Raw genomic sequence first — 24,656 nt, 5'->3', positions numbered from 1 at the left:
ACCATTGCCTCCAAAGTGCTCATTTAATCTAACTCAAGCCCCAACTTCTGTGGCCCAACAGGCATTTTTCACAGGCAGTAAGGTGCACAAATCTTTGATCTGGTACATTCACATATCAGGGCTCAATAGGGGCACACATCTCCCATTTGGTAAAGAGCAACACTGCACCTCTGAGAAAGCAAGTGCAGGGAGACCATTTTGACCCTTACCTATGGAACTTAAAGCAAAGATTAGGAAGACAGAACTATACTAAAAATGTGTCTATCTTTAGGCAATTCTGTCAAGAGATTTTGAGAAGGCAAACCTAAATGGTTATGCAGATCTGCATTATGTAATCAGAGTGCCAATACAATGCAGAAGGACCCAAGCTTCAGTAAAGACAATGGTACTTGTACCAAACAGTATAAGCACTATATGTCACAAAACAGTCTGTGTCATCCATCTGGCTACAGACAAAACTGTCTGTGTTCCCAAGTCTTTGATAAGCACCACTGTAGTTCACTTTATCTGGGGTTCAGTTCAGTAAATGGTGAGACTAACGGAACGGTTCATCTTTTTCCCGATGAGCCGAGAAGTTCTGGAGCTGGATTGGACTGTGGCACGTGTAAGAACACGGTCTGTGGACAGAACCCTCTCTTCTGCTGCAGCCTTTGCCATCTGAGCTTTCTTTAGCTCCCTGAGAAACGAAAACCAGAATTCTTATTTTTTCCTAATGTTGGGATCAGAAGGAAGGCAATGCAAAGACTGTTTTTCCACAGCTTGTTGTCTTCGGAGCATCTTTATCGTTTGGTTTCTGCATAGACCTGTGTTTGCATCTCTTGTTATTTACACTATTTACGCGAATCGGTGGGCGGGGCTAAACAGGCAGCGATGTAGAAGCAAGCCTGCGGTGCTTAGCCACACTATTACGTCATAAAGTGGCACATTCCACAACCTGTCGTTTTAGCAGATTGGCTTCAATATAAGCTGTTTTTAGACCAACGAGAAAGTTGAGTTCTGAAACTTATAGTTAATTGTACTATAAAAATATCCTGTGTCAAAAGATCAAGGGAATTTTGATTTCTCAGTTCATTACCCCTTTTATGTCAGAATGTGACTGTGCATCCACAAAGAGTTATGCATTTTCACCTTTCTGTAGATTTGAATCACAAATACAGTTTTAATGCAAGTTAACGGAGTTTGAGGCGACAGGCTGTGCGAAACAAACATCAATCGACTGGACCTCAAACTACTCAAAAGAAGAAGAAAAATAAATTCCCCCTCACTCAAAAGTAATTGCAAATTGGCATACTATTAAAGTTTATATAAATCAAACTAGGCATGTTTAGGTGAAAACAGTTTATTAAAATGAACGTATTTACAGACAAAATGAAGTTTTTTAGGATTAACAAGACCAAATAAATCTAAACAGTACCCCATCAATTTAGTTGAAGTAACACAAAAGTCAGAATTATACATTATTAACTAAGGACATCAGATGAACTGGACAAAGATTGTTTTAATGCTACAAACAGGGTTGGAGATTTAGAGAGCATGTGTACATTTAAATCATCATTTGCTTCCAGTTTTAAGCATGGTTTGTCACATGGTTAAATTCAAGATTTGACAAGATTGGACAAAGCAAAAAAAAATGGGAGAATTTAAAATCTGCAAAATAAAGGTTACTGGAGCACAAACACTATTATGATGATGAGATTATGAAATATTGCTTGTTTGGATGGATAAAATGATTTAAAAGTAAAGAAAAAAAATCTTCCAACCCTAACTGGATACAGACGAACATGAATAGCAGCAGGTTTTCTGTGGCAAGCTCACCATTGCCTCCAAAGTGCTCATTTAATCTAACTCAAGCCCCAACTTCTGTGGCCCAACAGGCATTTTTCACAGGCAGTAAGGTGCACAAATCTTTGATCTGGTACATTCACATATCAGGGCTCAATAGGGGCACACATCTCCCATTTGGTAAAGAGCAACACTGCACCTCTGAGAAAGCAAGTGCAGGGAGACCATTTTGACCCTTACCTATGGAACTTAAAGCAAAGATTAGGAAGACAGAACTATACTAAAAATGTGTCTATCTTTAGGCAATTCTGTCAAGAGATTTTGAGAAGGCAAACCTAAATGGTTATGCAGATCTGCATTATGTAATCAGAGTGCCAATACAATGCAGAAGGACCCAAGCTTCAGTAAAGACAATGGTACTTGTACCAAACAGTATAAGCACTATATGTCACAAAACAGTCTGTGTCATCCATCTGGCTACAGACAAAACTGTCTGTGTTCCCAAGTCTTTGATAAGCACCACTGTAGTTCACTTTATCTGGGGTTCAGTTCAGTAAATGGTGAGACTAACGGAACGGTTCATCTTTTTCCCGATGAGCCGAGAAGTTCTGGAGCTGGATTGGACTGTGGCACGTGTAAGAACACGGTCTGTGGACAGAACCCTCTCTTCTGCTGCAGCCTTTGCCATCTGAGCTTTCTTTAGCTCCCTGAGAAACGAAAACCAGAATTCTTATTTCAGTTAAAAAAAATAAAAATAAAAATAAAAATGTTTTACAAGTAAAATACTTCTAAATTAAGCCTGAAATCTGTCCATATAAATGGAAGAATATATGACTTACTTCTGCAGAAGTGCGTTCTTGAATCTCTCAGCATTGAGCTCTACACGCAGCTGGTCAGCACTCATTCTGGAAGCAGTCAGAAGAACGGGATGTCTGATGAGGTCAGAGGTTGAGGGTCGCCGTGTCGGGTCAGGATGGATCATAAGCTGTCAGGAGGATATATGCACATTTTAATCAAACGTTCAAGACACCAATCAATGCAGTTCTGGCGGAAATTGAAAGCACTAAGAGAGAAGTTTATATGATTAATTCTATTTAGGATTGATTTGTAGTAGAAACCCTACCTTTAATAAGCTTAAAAATTCCTGAGAAAGCACTTGTGGGATATGGGGCAGGATGCCCTGTCGGATTTTATGCCACTTTTCTCCATTGGTGGGAGGGGGCTCTGCTCCAGAGGCACTGACTACAGTCAGAGCCAGGGCAAATATGTCTGCCTTTTTCAGGTTACTGTAGTCCTGTGGGCAAGAACAGCAAAATTAGTACATGACAAAAGACTGTGACCTGCCAGGAATTTCTTTAAGACCAAAAATGAATAAAGGTGTTTACCTCTTGAAGAACTTCATTTGCCAGGTATCTGCTGTCACCTTCTTCAACTTGTGGATTGGTAACCGTTGTAACATGACCTAGATCACCTGGTAGAGAAAATATTGTCAAAATCCTGCCCAGTTCATAAAGCCAAATCTCTATAAAACTTTACCATCATCTGGGGATGCAATTTTAGTATCTTACCTATTTTGTACACTACTCTTGTGGTGGGACCATCTTCTTCGTCTTCAAATTCCTCTACAGTGGCAGCAGGTTTGCGTGAAATGAATATATTGCCTGAAAAAATTTTTTTTATATATATATATATAAATTACGACATTATAACTCTAAAATACATAAAAAAGATATTTTAAAGGGTGTGACGAGCATATACATACTTGGCTTGATATCCATGTGAACAAGTGCTGTAGAGTGAATGTACTTGAGTCCACGAGAGACTTGCAGCAGCAGATCCTTCAGCTCCATCTCAGACAGGAAGTGTAAGAGTCTATTGTTCTCAGCAATAACATCACACAGGGTTCCTCCATTGCAGTACTCGTTCTGGATCAGCATGTGGTCATCTTCTGCCCAAGCAGAATAATACCTTACGACGTGGGGGTGCTGTCCAAGAACTGCATGTGCATATACCTCACGAAGTGCATTTTGCCTATTGGGGTAGAATTCATAGGAATAAATAAAAAGCAATAAGAACCTCCATTCAATAGCTGGTGTTACGGAGTATAAAATAGTATTCAAAAAGATGTTGTTCACTTACTCATCCACAGAGCCTGCCAGGGGCTTTTTAGAACGCTTGATGGCATAGATACAGCCGTCCAACCTCTTGACACATTTGAAAACAGAACCAAACTCTCCAGATCCAATCTTCTCCAGCTCATGGAATTCAGATGCATATCTGGACATCATGTTATTCTCCATCATAGTGATCCTCTGTGGGGAAAATCAGTTTTTACTAAACATGAAAATAAAGCAGTACTGAACTAGAAAGTCAAGTAGGGATGCATCCAAATTCCTGCCACAAAAAAAGTGTTACAAAGCTTAAAATCCTGGCTATAAACGGACTTTAACATCCAAACAAAATCTTTGACATACAAAAAATTCAAAGACCAAAGTCTGATTTAAAAAGCAGTTCATTTTAGCTTCAGTCAAGAATTTATTTCAGTGCTTCATTAGATAAAAACACACAAAACTAATCGTCAATAAAAACAATTCACAATTATAATTAATTTAATTTTTACCTTTGAGGGAGGAATGAGCTCATCCTCTATCTCAGGATCACTTGCATCCATGTCCTCCCCACATGAGCTGCAAAATGAAAAGATATTATTAGAAAGGATGTAAATACAGACATCAAACACTAGGGGGCAGAGAGGCCTGACTAAGCACATGGCGCGGTGAGTAAGCGAACACAAGGGACTGGTTCCTTGCCAACTTTTTGTCTTAGAACAGAATTAGTAAAAACGGATTTAACGATCGGTCCTGCAAACCTGTGCCACACCTGTCCAAGATGGGCATAGTGTTTTATTCTATTAAAACTACTTCACGGCAGTCCGTAAACTAGAGGTTAACTTGTTTAGGGAAAAAAGGACAAGAAAATGCTAGAAAAGACATGTTTGAACTATGGTCAACATACTCATTCCAGTGTGCTCGTTTCCTGTTGTTTATTTGTAGTGTCGATGACTGCACCAGAATGGAGTCTGGTGTGAAGGGGTTGATGTTTACTAGAGGTGTCTGGTTTCGTCTTATATCCAGACAGGCTTTGCTGGTGGAATCCACATTCGAAAACAGGGCGACTCTCCGGCTTGTCGATGCCATCGTCCTGGCCTTCGACAATAAGCTCTGCAGATACAATGATATGCATAATTAACTCTCATTTAATAAAGCATTCCTAAAGCAAACATCACAGCATAAGGAACTGTCTCAAGTCAACACACAACAACAGGGGAAAGCCTGAACATTACACATTTCAGATGATGTAATGATGTGCTGGTATCAATAGACTGATTCACTGATGTTACACAACTTCGTCCAGTTCGTCCAGTATCTGGGTCACTCTAGGTGAACTCGTCCACCTGGTAAAGGCTCAGGACTGCCTTTTCAAATCATAACTTAATTTTATTTTCGAACAATAACCTAGGGAGAAAAAGACTAACGATACAAACGTAAACAAAAACAAAAAAAAGAATTTTCTCTCTCGTTCTGTATTCAAGTAAAGCCGTAGTCAAAAAAAAAAAAATTTCTGAGTTAACAGAAAATACAATTTCGATTTTTGTATATCAGTGAATACAAACCTTTGGGGTGTGAGGGGTATCAAACAGACGGAGTTTTCTGAAGGTTTTATGGGGTGGTGTATCAGGACAGTCCGGAACAGGAGAGCTGGATCCTTCCATGTCATCATGAATGTAACTCCTCTCGGGTGAACTGTCGTAAGCCTGGGGACTTTTTCTTGGCGATGGAGAGCTTTTCATGTAAAAAGCTGGTTTTGCGCGAGACGGTGAGCCGAACCCCTCCTCATCCCAGGACTCGTCGTCGTCTCTGGTTCGGCTAAGCGGGCTGCTGCTGCCGCCCAGGTCCTCCGGCCTCTTATCGCTGCTGCGCCGCACGGGCACCGGGGAGTCCAGCTCCGTGAAGCCCGATTCGGCCCCGGTGCTGTTGTTCGCATCTTCAGTGCTGTCGTCTTCACCATCACTGGCCGAAAACTGCAACTTCTGGCGAACGGGTTTAAGATTTGGAGACTTGCCGTGCCTCCGTGCAACGAAACTCATCTTTCCAGGCAAAAGTTCAATTTTTGAAAAAGGATAACTTAAAAAAAAAACACACAAAGCAAGTTTGTGTAAAACTAAAATAAAAAATAAAAAAAACAGCCCAAGTGGCTGGCAAATCAGGCAGAGATTATGTAGTTTAGATAAACATATCTAACAGGGGTCATGCAATGCAACAACCCGAGCGCTGATGAACAATCCCGAAAAACGGCGATGTGATTCCCAAATTGTTTCGAAAGGAAAACAGTCAGCTACAGATTATCCGAGGAAAATATCTTCTCTCGCTGAACGATATCTCCGTGACAAGTCCAAACAAGTTCAGTTAAGTCGCATAAAAACTGATAACGACGTTGTAATCGTATAAACCAGCGTCCACTGCGACGTTTCAGGTGAAAAAAATGGCTGCTCCACAAACTTCCAACTGATATCTAAAGAATTAGAAAAACAAATTCCTAATAATAATTACGCGATACATAAGACGCCGAACTAAAAGGTAAAACTCTCAAAACATGTCAAAGCATCCAAAATCGTATCGTTTAAGACAACAATGTTTACAAAACTAGTTTGAATGGCGAGCTACTCCTCCCACCAACAAGCGTGATCAAAGTGTTCCCGCGACCGTTGGTCATGTGATGTGGTATGTACCAATGAGCGCTGAGTTCCAAAGTTTAAAAGATAGGCGGTTCTGTACGTCAGCAAGTCCCTCCCTCGAAATGCCCACGGACTGTGACCTCAATTTGGCGCGAATGCTTTTCTTTCATTTGTGTAACGGTCTCGTTTGATCTTGGAGTTGATCAGAGGAATGCTTTAGTGAAGATAGCTTTCATTATGACACATTGTGATCCGTTCTTGGTGACACAGGAACACGTTGTATGAATTACATGGCATTATATTTGAGGAGATTAATCATTTTGTTAGTGTTTTCATGGTAGTGTAAATTAGCCACATGGATTTGTTTTGATAGCGGAGGTTCTACAGTAGAACTGACTGGCAATCCGTTAACAATAGCAATCACATAAGCAGCCTGTTAGTTTCACTATTGATTTTTTACATCAACATATTAACGGGACTTTCCAGTCTCTTAGTATATTGTACATAAAACCCACCATGTTTGGAAAGTACCCAGGATTTATATGGTTAATATAGAAATGAATGCTACCAGTTTTTTTTGTTGTTGTTGTGCTCCAAACTAAAATATCTGTGAACTGCACTCTGTATTGGGTGATGTTAAGTCAAAGAACACAATACAATGAAATTATTATAATTTTTTTTTATCATAATTGTATACCTTTTGTTAACAGCTTGCAAAAAATAGCATAATCAAATATATACAGAAAAAACTCTACTTTTAAAACAGTTATTTACATATCCACACAAAAATATCTTCTTGGTATATAGCGATCAGCATATGAAAAACTATGATGCTTGACAGATTTTCAATACCCAGACTTACATACATACACACTCACTCACACACACCGACCCTTGAGACGTTTAGTTCACAGTGATAATTTTTACAACGTGAGTTAATCGTCCATGCCAGGGGTTTCTCCTTGCTGTATTCTTGATGCTATTCTGATGGCTTCTTCTAGAGAAGGCTGATCACTGAGCTAAGAGGGGGAAAAGTGAAAAATAAATAAATAAACAAATAATGTTTGCAGATGCAGTACAACAAATAATTTCAAAATTGTATTGGTCAATGGCACCAACCACCAAACACAGGCTTCCCTTTTCTAGAGAACGACACACTTCCCCTTTGTTGGTAATGAGGGCTCATTAATCAGAAATGAATGGCACATCGGTGTAAAGATCAATACAAGGTTGATTGGACTAGACCAGTTTGCTCAATTAGTTCTCCATTAATCAAAAAAGACAAGTGATACAATTACTAATCATAATTAGAACATTTTCTGCTACTGATTTCAGCTATTATTACACATCAGCTATTATAAGAGCTGAAATCAATGCTTAATTAAAAGTGTTATTTAGAAGCCACAATTTTACATATTAGAGCATAAAACTGGTGACCGATTTTGTGTAGGCCGCCTATATCAATTTTTAGTTTACTGTCACACCCATTCTGTACTCATTTTCTCTCAATGATTCATAAAACTGTAAATCCCATTTATGCACATTCAAGTCATCAGAAGAAGAAAAAAAATGTAGCTTTGGTGTAAAAAGTTTTTGTTTTTTGTTTTTTAAAGGAATGCCTGCAATTCAGTGTATCAAATACATTTGATCTGGCCTAGTTTAATATAATTTATATCATGCTGAGATGCAGACCGCATTTTATTTCAAAAGTTTCCAAACATTAGACCTACAGAACCACAATACCAATTCAGTTGAGACCTACATCATTAACACACACACATCCTAAAAACACACACCTAATGTAAAGAAGTTGCAAGCCCCCAACAAAGTCTTTTGAGAATAATTTCATATTCCCACCCTAAAAGGGGCTTAAAGTAGGGCTGCACGATAAATCGCATGCAATATTTAATGCGCATCATGTGAAATCATGCACGTGATGGAGATTTACCGCTGATTACAGAAATGGCTTTACTGACAAGATGCGCATTAAATATTGCATGCGATTTATCGTGCAGCCCTAGCTTAAAGGTTTACGGCATTAACTGCAGGTTTTATTATTTACTCTCAGGCAAAGTAAACACATGATTTAAGCTTTTGCGACCCCTCCTAACTGTGCATGTTAATGTGACTGTGAGAGGAAGAGTCCATAACGTGTGTGTATATATTCTATACCTGCACAGCTATGTGTGTGCCGTTAGAAGTAGCCAGCAGCGTGACTGGGTGTGGGCTTGTGGAAACCACATGCTGTTCCTGATCTTGTATGAGCTCCCCCTCTTCTGTCTGGTACGCAGACAGATCTGGCGTCACAATAGCCACCTAAAACGCAAATAAACATTTTACACAATAAGCTCAACTTGTGTGCATTTAGTTAAGTAATGGAGCTCCTCGGTAGAACACAAGCTAGTAAAAGGGATAGGCCAATCAAAAAAAAACAAAATATTGTCATCTTTTACTCGTCCTCATGTCATTGCAGACAGACATGTATGCATTTATTTCTTCTGTGGAACAAGAAAGATGATTTTTTGAAGAATGTTGGTAACCAAACAGTTTCGAGACCCACTGTCTTCCATAATATGGACAAAAAATGCAACAGAATTCTGAAATGGTAATTGATTACCAACATTCTACAAAATATCTTCTTTTGTGTTCCACAGAAGGAAGAAATGCATACAGGTTTGGAACAACATGAGGGCTAGTAAATGATGACAACATTTTCATTTTTTGGTGGACTATCCCTATAAAGTAACAACACTTGCCTGTCCCTCTGTACCATCTGCAGACACCATAGTAACAGAATGTGCTCCACCTGAGGAAAGCATCGCTTCATGTGCTGGGATGGTTATGGTAGTTCCTTCTTGTGTTACCATGGTAATCGTGCCTCCCATAGCCTGCATATCTGCTTGAGACAGAACCTGAGAGGGAAAAGACAAGTATTCACCTGGAAGATAACTGCATATCAACTACCTTCCCATAGCTTGTACTACAGTAGTATGAAGTACGAGTATGAATTCTGAGTACAGTACTCAAGTATGAAATAAAATAGGTCCTGATGATATTGTGTGTGATCAATAGAGTGGTCGACATTTATGACATTTAAGTCATCACTGACCTGTTGTGTGCCATCCTGAGATATGAGAGCCACATGCTGTTGTCCCATGACCTCTGATCCTGACACCTGCTCAGACCCAGAGTCATCTTCCACCACTGTTGGAGTATACATTAACCCAGGGTCATCAATGGCCTCTGAAAAAGATGCAATTTCAAAATTCAAATTTGTAGTTAATCAATATAAGAACAACCTCAAAGTAAACAGACCTGCTGGGGGCTCAAAATAAGCTTCTTGTTCCTCTTCTATGGGCTCGGTGTCATTGTGCGCTGTCCGTTTATGCATGGCTAAGGTCGAAATCTGCTTATACGTCTTCCCACAGTGGTTACAGTTGTAGGGTTTGCAGGGTGTATGAACTACATGGTGCTTGTACAAGCTGGAGTATTCAGTGAAACGCTTGTCACAGCCAGGAACAGTGCAGACGTAAGGCTTCTCACCTGAATAAGATAAGACAAACATACTTTTGAGCTTATGGTGTAAAATTATACCTTATTTTTGTGAGAAAAAAAATGCTTGCAACTTCGAAGCTTCTGATTTCTTTCAAATGTATGCTTAATTAGATTTTGCAAGCAGTTAGAGCAGAAAGGACAGGTACCTGTGTGAATCCTCATGTGGTTTTTGTAATTGGTGGCACTAGCAAAGGCCCTTCCACAGTTGGGTTCAGAGCAGTAGTACGGCCTCTCGCCTGTGTGAGTACGGATGTGAACTTTACGAATGTTGGATGTGGTGAAAGATCTCCCACAGCCTTCAAATGGACATTTAAATGGTTTTTCGCCTACAAAATGCACAGTTATGCAACATAAATCACAAATGTAAAAACAAAGCAAAATTTTACAAATAATTTTAAGACAACTTAATATTATAAACTAGATGAAACCATTATTACAGGCCAGTTAAATATGACAAACACCTGTATGTGTTCTTGTGTGTTTTTGTAAGTCTCCAGAGGTTTTGAAAGACTTGAGGCAGTTGAGCTCCTGACAGCGATACGGTTTCTCTCCAGTGTGTGTTCGGACGTGACTCTTGAGACCATACCCTTGAAGACAGCAGGAATAAAAATAAAAATGCATGTGCAAAAAAGTTGGAAGAGAAAAAAAAAAGTTTTTGGAAAACTCTTTACCTGTTGCAAACTTTTTGCCACAACCCATATGTTCACAAATGTATGGCTTATCCCCAGTATGCGATCTTTCATGTACCTAAAAATATTTAGAAAGCCACATAAAGTCCAGAAGTGGATAAATTAATACAGAGACAAAGCACACATCCAAACACAAAGCCTTTGTGAAATATGTGTATTGTATCTCTTCTCTCTTGCATGATTTCACCTTCAGATGGTGAGCAGTAGTGTAGAGTTTGCCACATCCCTCATGTTCACATCTGAAGGCCTTTTCCCCAACATGCTGGACTCTAAGTGACCGGCTGTCTTGACCCTGCAGTACAATCTGAGCACACAAAAGTGGGTCACTGCTTCATTAGCATGCAAAGTATTCATTTTATAAGTTCCGTATTTAATAAATGCAGAAAATAGTGTCAGTAGAGACGGTACCTGCATATGCACACCATCAGAGTCCCCTCGACCAAGTAACCCAGTACTACAATCTGTGGCCTCCATCTGCAAAACAAAAAACATGTTTTAAAATGGATTTGAGGGTAAATTTACATAAATTTAACGCTTCTCTAAACTAACATGAACAGTAATATGATACAAATTAACAAAAGGAACTTCATATACAGTACACAAAGTATATATATACACAAGTTTAAATTGGCTTTGCATTCCATTACACATTAATTTATGAATTAACACAAAGAATAGGTTAACTAAACCATATGAACACACGATAAGTAATAAGAATGCAGAATAAGTGACAGGGTAATGATCTTAACCTTAGCAGAGTATTGCTCCAGCACACTGATGGTCTCAGCATCAATTGTGCCCTCTGTCTGTAAGTCTGCTACAGTACCATCTGCCTGAATGGCCAAGATAGTGTTAGATGGAGGCATATGTTGAATATATGCAGTGGTGCCATCCTCCAGCTGAACAGCCTGTAAACCGCCCTGATCATATGTTTCTAAAAAGATGAAATTCATGGAGATTTGCTCATTTGATAACGAATCTAACATTTAAAGGAATCGTTCACCCAAAAATTCACTGGAAAAAACAATATTATGGATAGAGGACACCGGAAGCAACGGTTTGAAGTTAAAAACATCTTAATGGATTTGTTCATTACAAACACATTAATTCTCCAAATCTGTTCAGATGAAGAAACAAATTCATCTACATCTTGAATGGCCTGAGGATGTGTAGATTTACAGCAAATTTTCATTTTTGGGTGAGCTATTCCTTTAAGCTGAAAATGATTTTTTTTAAAGAATATGGTGTCTGTATGATACACAATATACAGTAATAGATTTTTTAAGAGACATACCTTTGGGTGCATGAATGTAAGCAGTTGTTCCATCCTCCAGTTGCACAGCTTGCCCATCTTCTAGTCTCAATCCTCCTCCACCTAAGAAATCAGTTTAAAAGCATAAAGGCAAACATTGTGTGGTCTTTATAACACAGAAGTTGTCTGTGTCTTATCTATTGCAGTTAGACAGTCACTGATCATAAAGCTGCATCTATCAGAATGAAATCCATATGAAATACCTGTTTTAGACATTGGTAGGTGCTGGACATAAGCAGCAGATCCATCCTCCAGCTGAATCACTTGTCCTTCCATTATTTTATTTTCTGTGAGATTTCTGTTGTATGCTGTGAGATTTGAATAGTGACCAAGCAAGAAAATTTGTGCAGGTTTTGTAACGACACAATATTTGTTGTATGATAAATGGAATGCAGGACATCCTCAAATGAGTAAATAAAATGTCTTAGTATTTTATTTCTTACATTTATTCTGTATAGAAATAGTCAGACAGAAGAACAACCTGATTATTAGCTAATGCATGACAAAAGGTAGTTCTAAATGTGTAGTTACAATACCTTTAGGGCTATGCTGGATGTATGCTGTGGAGCCATCCACCAGAGTCACAGCCTGCAAACTCACTGTGTCCATTCCCTCCATGTTGTCATCTGTGTAGTTACAGTTGGCCATTATGAGTCTACATTGCACTATGAACAAAATATAATACTGTTGCATAGATTTTATACACATCCATCTCACCTGCAACTGTTACTGCCTCTGTCAGGCAAAGGGTGACCTGCTGCGGGTCCCCATCCACACATTGAAACTCCATGCCCTGGGTGTCCCGATTCACCTGGGCTAAGAGCATGATCTGCCTGTACAAACCAACCAACAACCATTAAAGATTTACAGTTAAAACCCAGAGGCCTTGATTGATTGGTGTGGTTTTTTTTAGTACTCTTATTATTTTACAAAAGAGACCAACAGTCCATTAACTACTTGTATGTCCCTAAATGTATTTCACAATTACCTTAACAATATTCATTGTACATACTGCAAACATAAACTGAAAAAATGGCAGGATATTATATTCTTATAGTCATTGATTATGATCATGGTTTTGTGCTTTAGTACTCCTCCTCTATGGCACAATTTTTTAAAAGATTCCTACATATTTTAAAAATGATCTAATATAGTCAATGTTAGTACTATTACTAATACAGTATTGTTTAGAACTGTTCTTGTGTGACTTGCTCGTGTTGTCCATGTCCTATAGCAAGTCATTTTAATATGCATTTCTTAAAACTAACTAGTATCCGTTTTTGTCCTAGTACTTTCACAATTTAAAAATACTTTATTTATTCATTATGTAGATGTATTATAACTGTGTATTGTGATTGTGTATCAGTGATTCAGATATCAACTAGTAGCAGTCCAATATTAGTCCAGATATCAACTGACTAGTAATCCAAATGTTACGGGTACCATTTCTACTTTAACTAATAACCTAAACAACTAGGAATTATTTCTTAGATACTGTTTAAATTTCAGTAGTTACTAGTATCTCTTTCAGCTTTATATGTAAAATTTTGCGTTGTTACTTTACATATACTTACGACTCATGATGTTATGGTTCACTAACGACTCTTCTAGTATTATTAATCATGTTACTTGTACCAATGGAGCACATTCTAGTATCTATTCAATTAGTAGTGATAAAATTAAATATGTACCAGCAATAACTACAATACCTACTAGTCAGACGTTAATAGGGGAACCACAGATCCCCAAAGGATTCAATGGCAAAAATGTGTAATTTGTCACCAGTAACAATGGAATATTAATATTACTCACTATGAGAATATTATTTTTATACAAACAAATTCTAATAAAAGTGCTAGTAACACAAAAATAGTTATTTTATGGAATAAAAATAAAAAAGGAAATGTTAAAACAACCTGCCATAGAATATACTGGATAGCATTCTGCAAAAAGAGTTATGTTTCTCAAATGGTAAAATAAAAATGTTGCGATTCGGCACGAGTATGGAATACAAATACTGTTAACGCGGGCATTTCATCACTAATGTCCATTTTAGTCAAATAGCTACGAAACAACTTTGTAAACAATAACACTAGGGTTATATAAACATTTAGGCAGGAATGCAAAGGCTGCCCGGCAAAAGTTTATCGTAAATTATTAGTTTTATATGTTGACAGGACATCCGTCATGCTAACTCTTCCACACATGTTAGCAAATATGCTACAATAATGCTCGCGTTTTACTTCTGCAGTTTCCTAATGTTTACATACTAAAAATCGCCGTTGGGATTCATATAACTATGCCATCTCCCAAACTAACGCAAAGCAATACTTGTCTGTCCTTTATAAAGGCGTTTAAACATAAAGGATCGACCGTTAGCTCACACTGAATTCGTTGCTGCGGTAACTTGACAATCACAATCGGAACGTAACAATGTTGCAACCGATTACAACCCTGAGTCCAACTGCCTTTAATAAATAAAACACCGCTTCCGATGCATTTTCAGTAGTTTATTTCATTCTGCATCCCACATAGACTTCCACCACACTTCATTCGCCGCACTCTCCGGCCAAGTGGCGTCTGAGGAAATAAGGCACACTGGGTAAAAACACATTTATATACTAACCTCCGAAAATTTTCCAACAATCCCTTCGTTCGACCACCATGCACCAGGGCAGGAAACGCTATGCAGAAAATACAACCCCAGAACCTGAATATCGGAAGAGTTCCTCAAACTGATCCTTAATACTCATATGTGATTGGCTGAAGAAGACTACTGCCGCGCTCCCATTGGCTGAACGCCCGTCAATGCGAATTTGTGCTGTCAGAAATTCACGTTCAGGGGCACCTTAGGGACGCCATTCGGGTCTGTTGGGTGTATTGTTCAAGCGTGAATAAGCAAATCTAGCACAGCAATGTCTGCCCGTGACAAATTCACTTGGCGGATAGATGCGGCGGATTTTGTGTGCGTTTCTTCGAACGTCATGACGTGACCAGTGGTTTTATTGTTTTTATAACAGCACATTTTTACAGTGTGTCACAGAAGGCTTGGTAGCCATTTTGAATTGCATTATATCATGGCTGGAGTGAGGATGCATGGGCAATGCAGTGCAGTAGAAAGGCTTTGCCTTTACTGTTGGAATAGACTTCTAAGCTCGTATGAAGGAGATTTTATACCAGGATATAAATTGAAGGATATAAATTGTTATACCATGCTTATTTTTTATGTCATTTTTAATGTGTGATGCTTATGCAAAAAATTAAAGCAAAAAAAAAAAATCACAATAATGTTTGAAAATGTAATGTGGGATATAAAAAATACAATTAATTATAAAGATTATATATATATATATATATATACAGCTATTAAAATATTTTAATATTAAAAAATTTTTATGAAATATTTTCTTTTAAAGACATTTTCACAGTTAAGTGAGCAAATGCGTTTTGCTCCTTGAATAACAGTGAGAATCTACAGTTAAAATTTTAAAGTTGCTCGATAAGACCATTTCTGATGGAAAATTTCAAACAAAAAAGGGCTGTTGGGCAGTGACAGTATGTATCCCTTGGCACACATAATCTGAAGACATGTAAGGTCCTAAAGACTAGGCTACAAAAGTCCAGTTTTAAATTTTATATACCATAGAAAAATAAGTGTGCATTCCATTGCATTGTGTGTCAAGTCCATTTTTGCAGGAGACTTGCAAATGAAGGAATGATAATTTGAGTTATCTTGTGCTTTTCTGCATATTGCAATATTTGCAAGTTGGGTTCTTTCTCCAAAACATCATGTATTTTTCATCAGCTTTTCTCACCTCAGTGTCTTCTTCACATTTCAGTTTCAGTGGAAAAGGAGATGACAGCGTATGAATCTATTTTAGGACTGAGAGTCTGTCACGGGATGGACGTCATAGCACTCAGGTTCTGAAATCAGGTTCAGGTGACCCTTTCTGGTGCAGAATGACATTTAATGGCATTTGTCAAACCACATTTCTAAAAGTTTCGCCCCTTCTTTTTACTATTGCTGCAGCTTCTTGAACCCAAAACAATCCTACTGTCAGAATGCTGAATTATAAATAAAGGGCAAAAGTCATTTCAAGAGCCTTAATAAAATTAGTGCCTGTAGAGTGGTTCATACAAACATATAAATAAAATTATAAACAAACATTCAAACCAATCACTGTACTTACTATTACTATCCAATATTTCATTTAGAGATTTAAATTATGCATTTATATAGTTGTTATATAGTTTTTAGTAAAACTATTATATAGTTTTTTAGTAGCAAATTTGCATGTATATTAAGGGATACATAAAAATTCTGTCATATTTTACTCACCCTCATGTCATGTTAATTTTTGTTAATATACTCATACATATTTTACATAGACTGTAAAATATACATTAAAAAATAACCTACATGTGTGATTACTTTTTTTATTATTATTGTTTATGTGACTTAAAGGAACACTATCACCAGAATGGCACATTCAGACACACTTAAAAGATAGTTCACCCAAAAATGAAAATTCTGTACTCATGTATGAATTTCTTTTTTCTGATAACAAACGAAGCTATTTTGAAGAATGTGAGTAAACAAGCAGTTGTTGGTCCCCATTGACTTCCATAGTATGAAAAAAAAAATGTGAAAGTCAATCGGGACCAGAAACTGTTTGATTACCCACATTCTTCAAAATATCTTGTCTGTGTTCAGCCGAAAAAAGAAATTCATACAGGTTTGAAATAACTTGAGAGGGAGTAAATTATGACAGATTTTAATTTTTGTGTGAACTATCCCTTTAAAACCTGTTCCCAAGTGCACATCAGATGCTCTCTGCCACCACTAGATGGATGCAATTGACAAGTTTAAGGCTGGACAGTGGCTCACTATGGCAACCTCAGTACACAGTAGAGAGTGGATCATTACTAGGGACCTTACAAAAATTGCTACAGTTTTCAAGTGTTTTAGGAATCAAGAACGGTATGAATACTTTTTGTTTGTTTTTATTTGTATTTTCATTTTTACATTTGCTTTCTATCCGAAAAGATGAAAAAAAGCTATTTGTGTTAACAGAAGCTAGTCAGATTGGTCTTTAAGTCAACTACAACTGAGCAAATTCTAATGCGTTGCAGATTATTCTGTCAGACTTGACAATGTCATCAAGTCTTCAGCTATCTCACAGTCAAAGTGTCCTTCCCTTGTTCATGGGTAAAGGCAGAAATGTCACCTTCGTTCTGGACTCCTCTGTGGGAATGAATGGCTTTTTGGGACCAGTGAAGAATCTTATCATTCAAACCTTGATTACTAAAGCTTCACTCAGAGACTCGCTCTTCAACATTATCAGCTTTTCATACAAGGTAAATTTACAATTAATCCCTTTATTAAAAAAAAAAAAATTAATATTGTATTAATATATAATAAAATTATATATTTTATTAATAATAAATATGTTTATGGTATTTGTCCATGCAGTATTATTGTCTCCAATATTGATGATGCTGCATGTTTGGTTTATATAAAAAAACTAGTTTTAAATACAATATGATAGAAACTATTTTTTTTTTATCTTAATGTGTTGTTTATTAAATTCAAAAGTTATATCAAATTCAATAGGAATACTCTAGGTGTGCCTGTAAAAGGCCAGTGTTGTCCAACCATCCATCCATTTTACAAACGGCTTATTCTGAGTGAAAACCCTGGATGGGTTGTCAGTCCATAGCAGGGCTAGGCTATGTTATTCAATAAAAAAAATATGTATTTCTTGTTTAAAATCAATTTATATTTTACTAGTCAACAGCATGGTCTTCTCACATGATGCCCTGCACCCCTGATGTAGTCTATGAAGCATTGAGCTGGATCCACACATTACAGACAAGTCCTGGCAGAGACCTCCACTCAGCCCTGGCCTTAGCATTCTCTGACCCCGTCTGTCAGTCTGTCCATTTAGTGACCAGCGGTCTCCCAGACAACCCACCACAATGTCTAGCTTCATTTTCAACCCTGGTGATGCGCCCTGTGGATACATTTTACATATCTGACAAGACTCCCATGAACACTGACATATCAGACTTCTTGCAGTGCATCACGTCCACCACTAGAGGAAGCTGTTACGTCATGACGCTCAACTCAGCTGGCAATGTGGACCAGGTAAGATGTTGAATGTTTGTATGGTGTCCACCACTTATACTGTTTATCCTTTGTTAATCAGATTTTTTTTTTTTTTGCCATTTAATGTTTTAAAATGAAACAGCTCAGTTTGTTGCATTCAACGGATGACTTGATTGAAAAGTCATCAGACTCAGAAGACCCATGTCGTTCAGTAGACTTCAATCAGGTCCCATTCTACAACTGCACAAGCTGTGTCTGTTCCTTACCGTACTGGTATGTTTTTTAATTTAATTTCTAATTGGAAAGAGAGAAAGTAAGACAGACAAAAGGCAAGACATAATTACATTGTGGGATATTATTTATATATATATATATATTTCTTTGCAGGTGTTCCCCTATGAATCCTTTTAGTACAGTATCATGTGTATCTGCTAGGGTAATGCGAGGTGCTGAGCTTTTTCCTGGCTGCCGTGTGTTAGCCAGAAGAGAGATAGACGGGTTTTACTACCTGGGGACAATCATACATCAGGTATTGTAAATATAAAGGACATCATCATGAACACTCCTGGTCAATAGGGGGTTCTGTAAGATTTGTTTGTTTGTTTGTTTCTGTAAAAAGCCTTTTATGTTCAGCAAGGCTGCATTTATTTGATTAAAAAATACAGTAAAAACAGTAATGCTGCAAAATGTAATTTCATATGAAGTAACTGTTTTCTAATTTAATATGTATGAAAATGTATTCCTGTGGTGGCAAAGCTGAATTTTCAGCAGCTATTACCCCATTCTTCGGTTTCAAATGATCCTTCAGAAATCATTCAAATATTCTGATTCGAGATTCAAGAAACATTTATTATTAATGTTGAAAACACTTATTTTTGTGGAAACTGTGATACTTTTATTCAGGATTTTTTTTCTTTAATGAATGGCAAGGTAAAAAAAACAGCGTTTACTTGATATAAAAACTATTGTAGCATAAAAATATCTTTACTGTCACTTTTGATCAATTTAATGCATTCTTCCTAAATAATTAATTTCTTAAAAAAAAAAAAAAATTTCCTGACCCCAATTTTTAGAAAGTTTATCTTTAAATATAGTCAGCACTTCAAAATAAAACGGATTTTTTTTTTAAAATTCTAATCCAGATCACAATTTATTAAACATTTTAAACATTTCTTGTCTGTCTCTAGGGCAGAGGAAATCTTTATACGGTGGAGTTTGATAAGTTTGGACCTAAAGGAAATACATTTATGGACACATTAAATACAGTTCAGCCAATTTGCCAGCCTGATATGGTTAGTCTAGCCAGTGCACATAGGCACAGTATAGTACCAGGAGACACTGTTCTGGCACCATGGGAGCCAGACATGAGACGATATGGGCCTGGAAGAGTCATCTCCGGTATGGAGCTAAGAGATCCGCTTAAAAGTGAGATGTATATACAAATTTTGAACCAATACTTTTTTGAGCATCATATGATTGATATGAGTAACTGAATAAACCTAGGGGAAATGGCTCAGATCTGTTGTCTCATTAAAGGTGACGAAGGTCTTTTAGGACTCCAGGTTCTCTTCTGGAACGGGATGACAATTCATGTTCCCAAACAGCTCGCAGTATGGATTCCAGCCTCTCATCATGAGCAAATTATCAAAGACCTCCAGCATTATTCATCTCGGCCATGTTGCTACAGGGTCTCCCACTGCGCCACCATGAATTGTTTTGAATTGCCATGTCACCAGTGCAACCACCTCAGTCTGCCCTCCATTCCACCATGCCATCCAGTCAAGAGATGCTGGCCAATGTTCATGTCATCTCCACTACTGAATAACCAAAGGAGAGATGAGCTGGAGAGGAAATTTGATCTCCAACTTAAAGAACTACAGAGCTCTCAACAGACACAAGTGCCTTCATGTTCCTCATCATCAACCTGTGACTCAGATGAGAATGAGGAGGATACTGCAGCTGAAAAACACAGGCCTTCAAGAACTTCAGAACTGGTGAGCCGATCAATAAACACAGAGATTTCCTGCCTGAGAAAGCCATACACTCAACCTGAGACCAGACCGGCCTGGAGATACTGGAAAAGGGGTTCTGCAGAACCACAGCACAAGAAACCAGGTAATGACAAAATATTTACAATATAGCTGTCAAAATGGGCAAATACAATACAATAAAAACACTTATGAACTGACACAGTTTTTTTGACCATATATAAAATGTTTGGGGTCAGCATGTTTTTGTTTGTTTGTTTGTTGAAAGTAATTCATATTTTTATTCGGAAAGGATGCATTAAATTGATTAAAAGTTACAGTAAAGACATAATGTTGCAAAAGATTTCTATTTCAAATAATGCTGTTCTTAGTCCTGAAAAAAAGTATCAAAATATTTTATCAAATTATTAAGCACGTCAGCGGTTTTCAACATTGATATGAAATTTTTGAGCACCGAATCAGCACTGTTTTTACTGTATGTTTAAATAATGATTAAAAATCATTATCATCCGATCATAATCATACTGACCACAAACTTTTGAACAGTAGTGTACAGGGTACAAAAGTGTGCAGGCGAACTAAACATAATTTAGAATCATTTGGTCTAAATTCAAGTGCTGGAAAAAATACTTTCTTTGTCTTACAAAAAATATTTAATTTGTACTGACTCACTAAGTGTTCTTGGTATTTCAGGAAGAGCAGTCAGGTCTCCAAATGTCAGCCATTCTTGGCCTAAAGACACTGGGAATTCTGGGAGCTCTACAGATAACGCTATGATGACCAATCACAGCTCTTTATTTAAGCTGGTTCCTGATTCACCAAAACGAGGAGTTAATATGAGGGAAATATTTGGATCAGCACAAGGCCAACTAAACTGATAGTTCCACAGCCAAAGTTCAGAATGTTATGAGTATCGCCAGTGAGCTTTTGCTGATGTTTTTCCCCAGAGATGATATTTGTTTGTAAATCAAACATCCTATGGTTGGTGTACTAATTAAATACAAAAGACTATTGTGTAAAATCATGCAAAACTTTATTAAAACTTTAAAGAATAAACAAAGCAAAATGTATGGCTTTTATGGCTCAATATAAATTCATGATTACTATAAAAAATTTATAAATATTCCTGAGTATTAAACAACAACACTTATGAATACTCAAAAAAATCTAAGTCAGTGCATTTACAATTGTGCAAGTCCTCAATTAAGGCACTGAATTTCATACATATAATATACAGGTGAAGTTCAGAGTTTGAATGTAAGGCTCATGCTTTCTCCTGCATTGATGCGGACAGTTTTCGACTGTGGCTTTGTGTCCTGCATTGCTGCTGTGATGGAATAGGTGCCTGGAGACACTTCAATAAGGAAATCCTCTGGTTCTGATGAACCCTTCAAACAAATATGTAGATGAACCAAAAGAGTTGATTAGCAGAATAAACGTAGTAACTATGGCCTGGTTAAATATGGTTCCTATCTGCTCAAAACCAACGTAAAAGCATAGTAAAAAAAAGTTAAGTTCATACACAATAAGACTTTTCACCCCAGGTTATTGTCCACTTTTAAAACCGGGTAAAGGAACATTTCACACTTGCAATATAGAAGCAGGGTTAGCACTGCTTTTTACCCGGGTTATGAAACCCTTCCCCAGAGCACCGTTGCACCATTAACAATACATGGACAAGCATGTCCAGTGTGAAGTGATGCAGTGTTAGAATGTTACAACTAGATGATTAGCAACAGACACTCGATCGCCCGCTTCATATTCACGTGCTTTGGACAGAAAGCTCACTGAAAAACTTGATAGCAGTTGCAACAGCCTATGTAGGGCTTTTTGTAAACATGTTGCATGCTGCGTTAATCCAGTCAATGACTCTGACTCTGCAAATATGCAAACATTAACACCAGGTTTAGGAATGTACAGTGTGAAATGTCAGCATATGAATACCCAGGATTAATTGTTAACCCCAGATAAATTATGAGCAGTGCGAAACGTGAAGCAAGATAACCCAGGATGCCATCAAACTGGGGTTTAGAATGACCCAGGGTTAACTATTTCAAGTGTGAAAATCCCTACAATGGCAAAAAAAAGTATGGCATATTTTTGTCAAGCTCAGTACTTACAATGTCTCGTTTGATTGCTGCACTAGCATTCTGTTTCTGGTCTGCGGTCCTCAACATCTGTTGGGAATGGTAGCGACAGATGTGTTCTTGCTCACTGGGCCGAGCCAGGTTCATAGTCTCATAAAACTTCTGTTAAAGAGGTACAGGCTGTTTTTTTCTAATTCAAATCTCAACACAGTTAAAGTAAATGAATAAGGCATTTTCACCTTGCATTGTCCGGTAGTTTCTGACATGTATTCCACTATTTTTGAAAAAGCATGGTCCAAGTCTGAATGGAAAATGTCACACTGTAACACAGGGGGAAGAAAAATCAAAGCATTAGTGTCATGGACAACATTTTTATTGATCAAACCAATACCAATTGAGTCTACACACCTCTGAGTTTATTTCATTGTGATCGAACACGGGTGATGATCTTGGTCTTGTACTTGAGCAGCTAAAAGACCGTCTCTTCGCTTTTTCCAACACCTCCTGCCCAAGTTTAGATGAACGGCGCAGGGAAGAGTCCAGGTCCAACCAGGATTCATTGGCCATGTACACAAGCGTACTGGACTGCACTAGAATTGAATTTTCGCCACAATTTTAAACGCATGCATTGCAAACATATGAACATACGCTTTTTGTCTGCAATTTAAAACTCACAACGCAAAACTTACGATCCAATGACGCCCAAAATGTTCGTTGTTTGCTCTTTGAACTCTATAAACTGATCGTCACATTCAGACCAATGATTCCAAACTGTTGCCGCTGTATGTTAGTGATGGGCGAGTGAAGCTAAAGTGAAAGTTGAAATGCATTTCCTCCTTTCCCACGGGTTGCTGGGAAATGAAGTCTTTTGTCCGTGGCCGACACAAACAAGAACACCAATATCATACGTTTTTCTACAATTTAAGCTGTCAAGTTGTTCAATACGACATAGCCTACTGTTCAAAACATTTAAAAGTATTTATATAGGCTATTAAAGCGGTCATATGATGCGATTTCAATTTTTCCTTTCTCTTTGTGCGTTTCAGAAAGGCGGGGCATATAGGAGAAACAATAATGTACAGTATGTGGAAAATAATGTGTTTTTTGAACCTTAAACCGCATAAACACATTTCATTACACCAACTACACAAAATAATGTTCTTTTTAGCAACATCATATGACCCCTTTAAATAATCTCCATCTAAAATACATATTAATCTATTTCCATCATGTGACTTCTTATGCCCATTCACCATATTTCTGACCATATGTCTATTACCAAATTTACACCACAAAGATGGCACAGAAGCACATACCTAGATATTTTTATGCAGGCTGTTTGATGCTCCTCAGAGCTGACATAAATGCATTTACATGGATACAAATACAACTGTATGCTTTGATATAAGGTCTGAGGTGGGTTAGAGCAGGCTTAATTTAGTCTGGCTTTTATGCATTACATCTTTACACATAATTTTAAGCAGGCACAGAGCAGCCTTAACTCGACTGTGTAAAGATGCCTTTTGTTTATGACCATGAGCGGGACTTTAAAAAAGCATGAACAGAGATACCAAGAAAACGTTAATCATTGGATTTGATCCACACCAGGTCCCAGAAAACATATGAACAGTTCTGAAGTTAGCACAAACCAAGCAAATTCAATTTTTTACAGTCCATCTCCTTATATAGCGCTGTATATGGAGAGTGCAATATATAGTTCGGTAAAGTTGGCAATTCACAGATATGGAGAAGAGTTGTGGATAAATATATCTTTACAAGATATGAATCCTTTTTCACCAAACATTTTGATGCATGGAGGCATCATAAAGCTTAAAGGGGTCATATGACGTTGCTAAAAAGAACATTATGTTGTGTATTTGGTGTAATGCAATGTGTTTATGCGGTTTAAGGTTAAAAAAACACATTATTTTCCACATAATGTACATTATTGTTTCTCCTCTATGCCCCGCCTTTCTGAAACGTGTCGATTTTTACAAAGCTCATCGGTCTGAAAAGCGATGTGTGCTCTGATTGGCCAGCTATCCAGTGCGTTGTGATTGGCCGAATACCTCAAGCGTGTGACAGAAATGTTATGCCCCTTAACATACTGTGATGCCTTCTGATGCGCGATGAGTCAACACAAATAAAACCCATTACAAACGAGGCATTTGTTGCATCCAGTGGGGACATAATTACGGATTATAATGACTAAATCATTCTAATATGCTGATTTATTATTAGAATTATCAACAGTTGTGCAGCCAAATATTTTTAAGTTACGCCTTCTTTCTTTGCGTGAACGTTTGGGCGGCGTTATGCAAATCTTCGCACATCGTGACGTAGACATGTGGGGGTGTGTTTAAACAAGGCGTTTTAGGAGGGCGTGGAAAGTCTTAACT

The 24,656-nt window shown here is 37.6% G+C and overlaps 4 protein-coding genes across 5 annotated transcripts; 1 reads left to right on the top strand and 3 right to left on the bottom strand.

The window, feature by feature from the left end:
- Positions 1-1,334: 1,334 nt before the first annotated feature.
- On the bottom strand, positions 1,335-6,535 carry LOC107740329 (wee1-like protein kinase 1-A). Its single transcript, XM_016552741.1, has 10 exons — positions 5,456-6,535; positions 4,798-5,003; positions 4,403-4,469; positions 3,922-4,094; positions 3,545-3,813; positions 3,351-3,443; positions 3,168-3,253; positions 2,906-3,076; positions 2,622-2,767; positions 1,335-2,489 (listed from the first exon to the last, which is right to left on the bottom strand). The coding sequence occupies exons 1-10, from the start codon at positions 5,927-5,929 to the stop codon at positions 2,333-2,335; spliced, it is 1,842 nt and encodes a 613-aa protein (XP_016408227.1). The 5' UTR covers positions 5,930-6,535; the 3' UTR covers positions 1,335-2,332.
- Positions 6,536-7,200: 665 nt separating this feature from the next.
- Positions 7,201-14,790, bottom strand: znf143b (zinc finger protein 143b). Of its 2 annotated transcripts, none has more exons than XM_016552738.1 (16): positions 14,700-14,790; positions 12,791-12,906; positions 12,610-12,699; positions 12,277-12,381; positions 12,056-12,136; positions 11,511-11,695; positions 11,170-11,235; positions 10,949-11,065; positions 10,744-10,819; positions 10,534-10,659; positions 10,219-10,398; positions 9,833-10,060; positions 9,627-9,760; positions 9,274-9,429; positions 8,690-8,833; positions 7,201-7,536 (listed from the first exon to the last, which is right to left on the bottom strand). In XM_016552738.1, the coding sequence occupies exons 2-16, from the start codon at positions 12,897-12,899 to the stop codon at positions 7,453-7,455; spliced, it is 1,881 nt and encodes a 626-aa protein (XP_016408224.1). In that variant the 5' UTR covers positions 12,900-12,906; positions 14,700-14,790; the 3' UTR covers positions 7,201-7,452. The 2 variants fall into 2 exon arrangements, with proteins under 2 accessions (XP_016408224.1, XP_016408225.1); XM_016552739.1 differs by having other exon boundaries at positions 12,277-12,360.
- A 2,437-nt stretch (positions 14,791-17,227) lies between these two features.
- Positions 17,228-21,192, top strand: LOC107740346 (uncharacterized). Its single transcript, XM_016552763.1, has 7 exons — positions 17,228-17,431; positions 17,865-18,221; positions 18,325-18,455; positions 18,570-18,711; positions 19,370-19,607; positions 19,719-20,297; positions 20,864-21,192. The coding sequence occupies exons 1-7, from the start codon at positions 17,228-17,230 to the stop codon at positions 21,046-21,048; spliced, it is 1,836 nt and encodes a 611-aa protein (XP_016408249.1). The 3' UTR covers positions 21,049-21,192.
- A 63-nt stretch (positions 21,193-21,255) lies between these two features.
- Positions 21,256-23,054, bottom strand: LOC107740345 (A-kinase-interacting protein 1-like). Its single transcript, XM_016552762.1, has 5 exons — positions 22,947-23,054; positions 22,666-22,847; positions 22,497-22,577; positions 22,291-22,419; positions 21,256-21,558 (listed from the first exon to the last, which is right to left on the bottom strand). The coding sequence occupies exons 2-5, from the start codon at positions 22,822-22,824 to the stop codon at positions 21,415-21,417; spliced, it is 513 nt and encodes a 170-aa protein (XP_016408248.1). The 5' UTR covers positions 22,825-22,847; positions 22,947-23,054; the 3' UTR covers positions 21,256-21,414.
- Between the last annotated feature and the right edge of the window lie 1,602 nt (positions 23,055-24,656).

This window comes from Sinocyclocheilus rhinocerous, unplaced genomic scaffold, assembly GCF_001515625.1.
Source record: "Sinocyclocheilus rhinocerous isolate Xijiao unplaced genomic scaffold, SAMN03320098_v1.1 scaffold1426, whole genome shotgun sequence".
Lineage (NCBI taxonomy): Eukaryota > Metazoa > Chordata > Actinopteri > Cypriniformes > Cyprinidae > Sinocyclocheilus > Sinocyclocheilus rhinocerous.
The sequence above is the reverse complement of the archived record's forward strand: the minus strand, read 5'-3'. Positions and strand labels throughout refer to the sequence as shown.

Bases quoted from the DNA above. Each gene is read 5' to 3' on its own strand.
- LOC107740329 (XM_016552741.1), bottom strand. From the start codon at position 5,929: ATGAGTTTCGTTGCACGGAGGCACGGCAAGTCTCCAAATCTTAAACCC. The intron at 4,095-4,402 runs GTAAAAATTAAA...TTTTCCCCACAG, and splicing joins AGCTCATTCCTCCCTCAAAG to AGGATCACTATGATGGAGAA. The intron at 3,444-3,544 runs GTATGTATATGC...AAATTTTTTCAG, and splicing joins TCACATGGATATCAAGCCAA to GCAATATATTCATTTCACGC.
- znf143b (XM_016552738.1), bottom strand. From the start codon at position 12,899: ATGCTCTTAGCCCAGGTGAATCGGGACACCCAGGGCATGGAGTTTCAA. The intron at 11,696-12,055 runs GTATGTCTCTTA...TCATCTTTTTAG, and splicing joins TTACATTCATGCACCCAAAG to AAACATATGATCAGGGCGGT. The intron at 10,660-10,743 runs GTAAAGAGTTTT...GCTGTCTTCAAG, and splicing joins TGGCAAAAAGTTTGCAACAG to GGTATGGTCTCAAGAGTCAC.
- LOC107740346 (XM_016552763.1), top strand. From the start codon at position 17,228: ATGTCATCAAGTCTTCAGCTATCTCACAGTCAAAGTGTCCTTCCCTTG. The intron at 18,222-18,324 runs GTAAGATGTTGA...AAAATGAAACAG, and splicing joins CAGCTGGCAATGTGGACCAG to CTCAGTTTGTTGCATTCAAC. The intron at 18,456-18,569 runs GTATGTTTTTTA...ATTTCTTTGCAG, and splicing joins GTCTGTTCCTTACCGTACTG to GTGTTCCCCTATGAATCCTT.
- LOC107740345 (XM_016552762.1), bottom strand. From the start codon at position 22,824: ATGGCCAATGAATCCTGGTTGGACCTGGACTCTTCCCTGCGCCGTTCA. The intron at 22,578-22,665 runs GTGTGTAGACTC...CCTGTGTTACAG, and splicing joins ACAATGAAATAAACTCAGAG to TGTGACATTTTCCATTCAGA. The intron at 22,420-22,496 runs GTGAAAATGCCT...CCTCTTTAACAG, and splicing joins AAACTACCGGACAATGCAAG to AAGTTTTATGAGACTATGAA.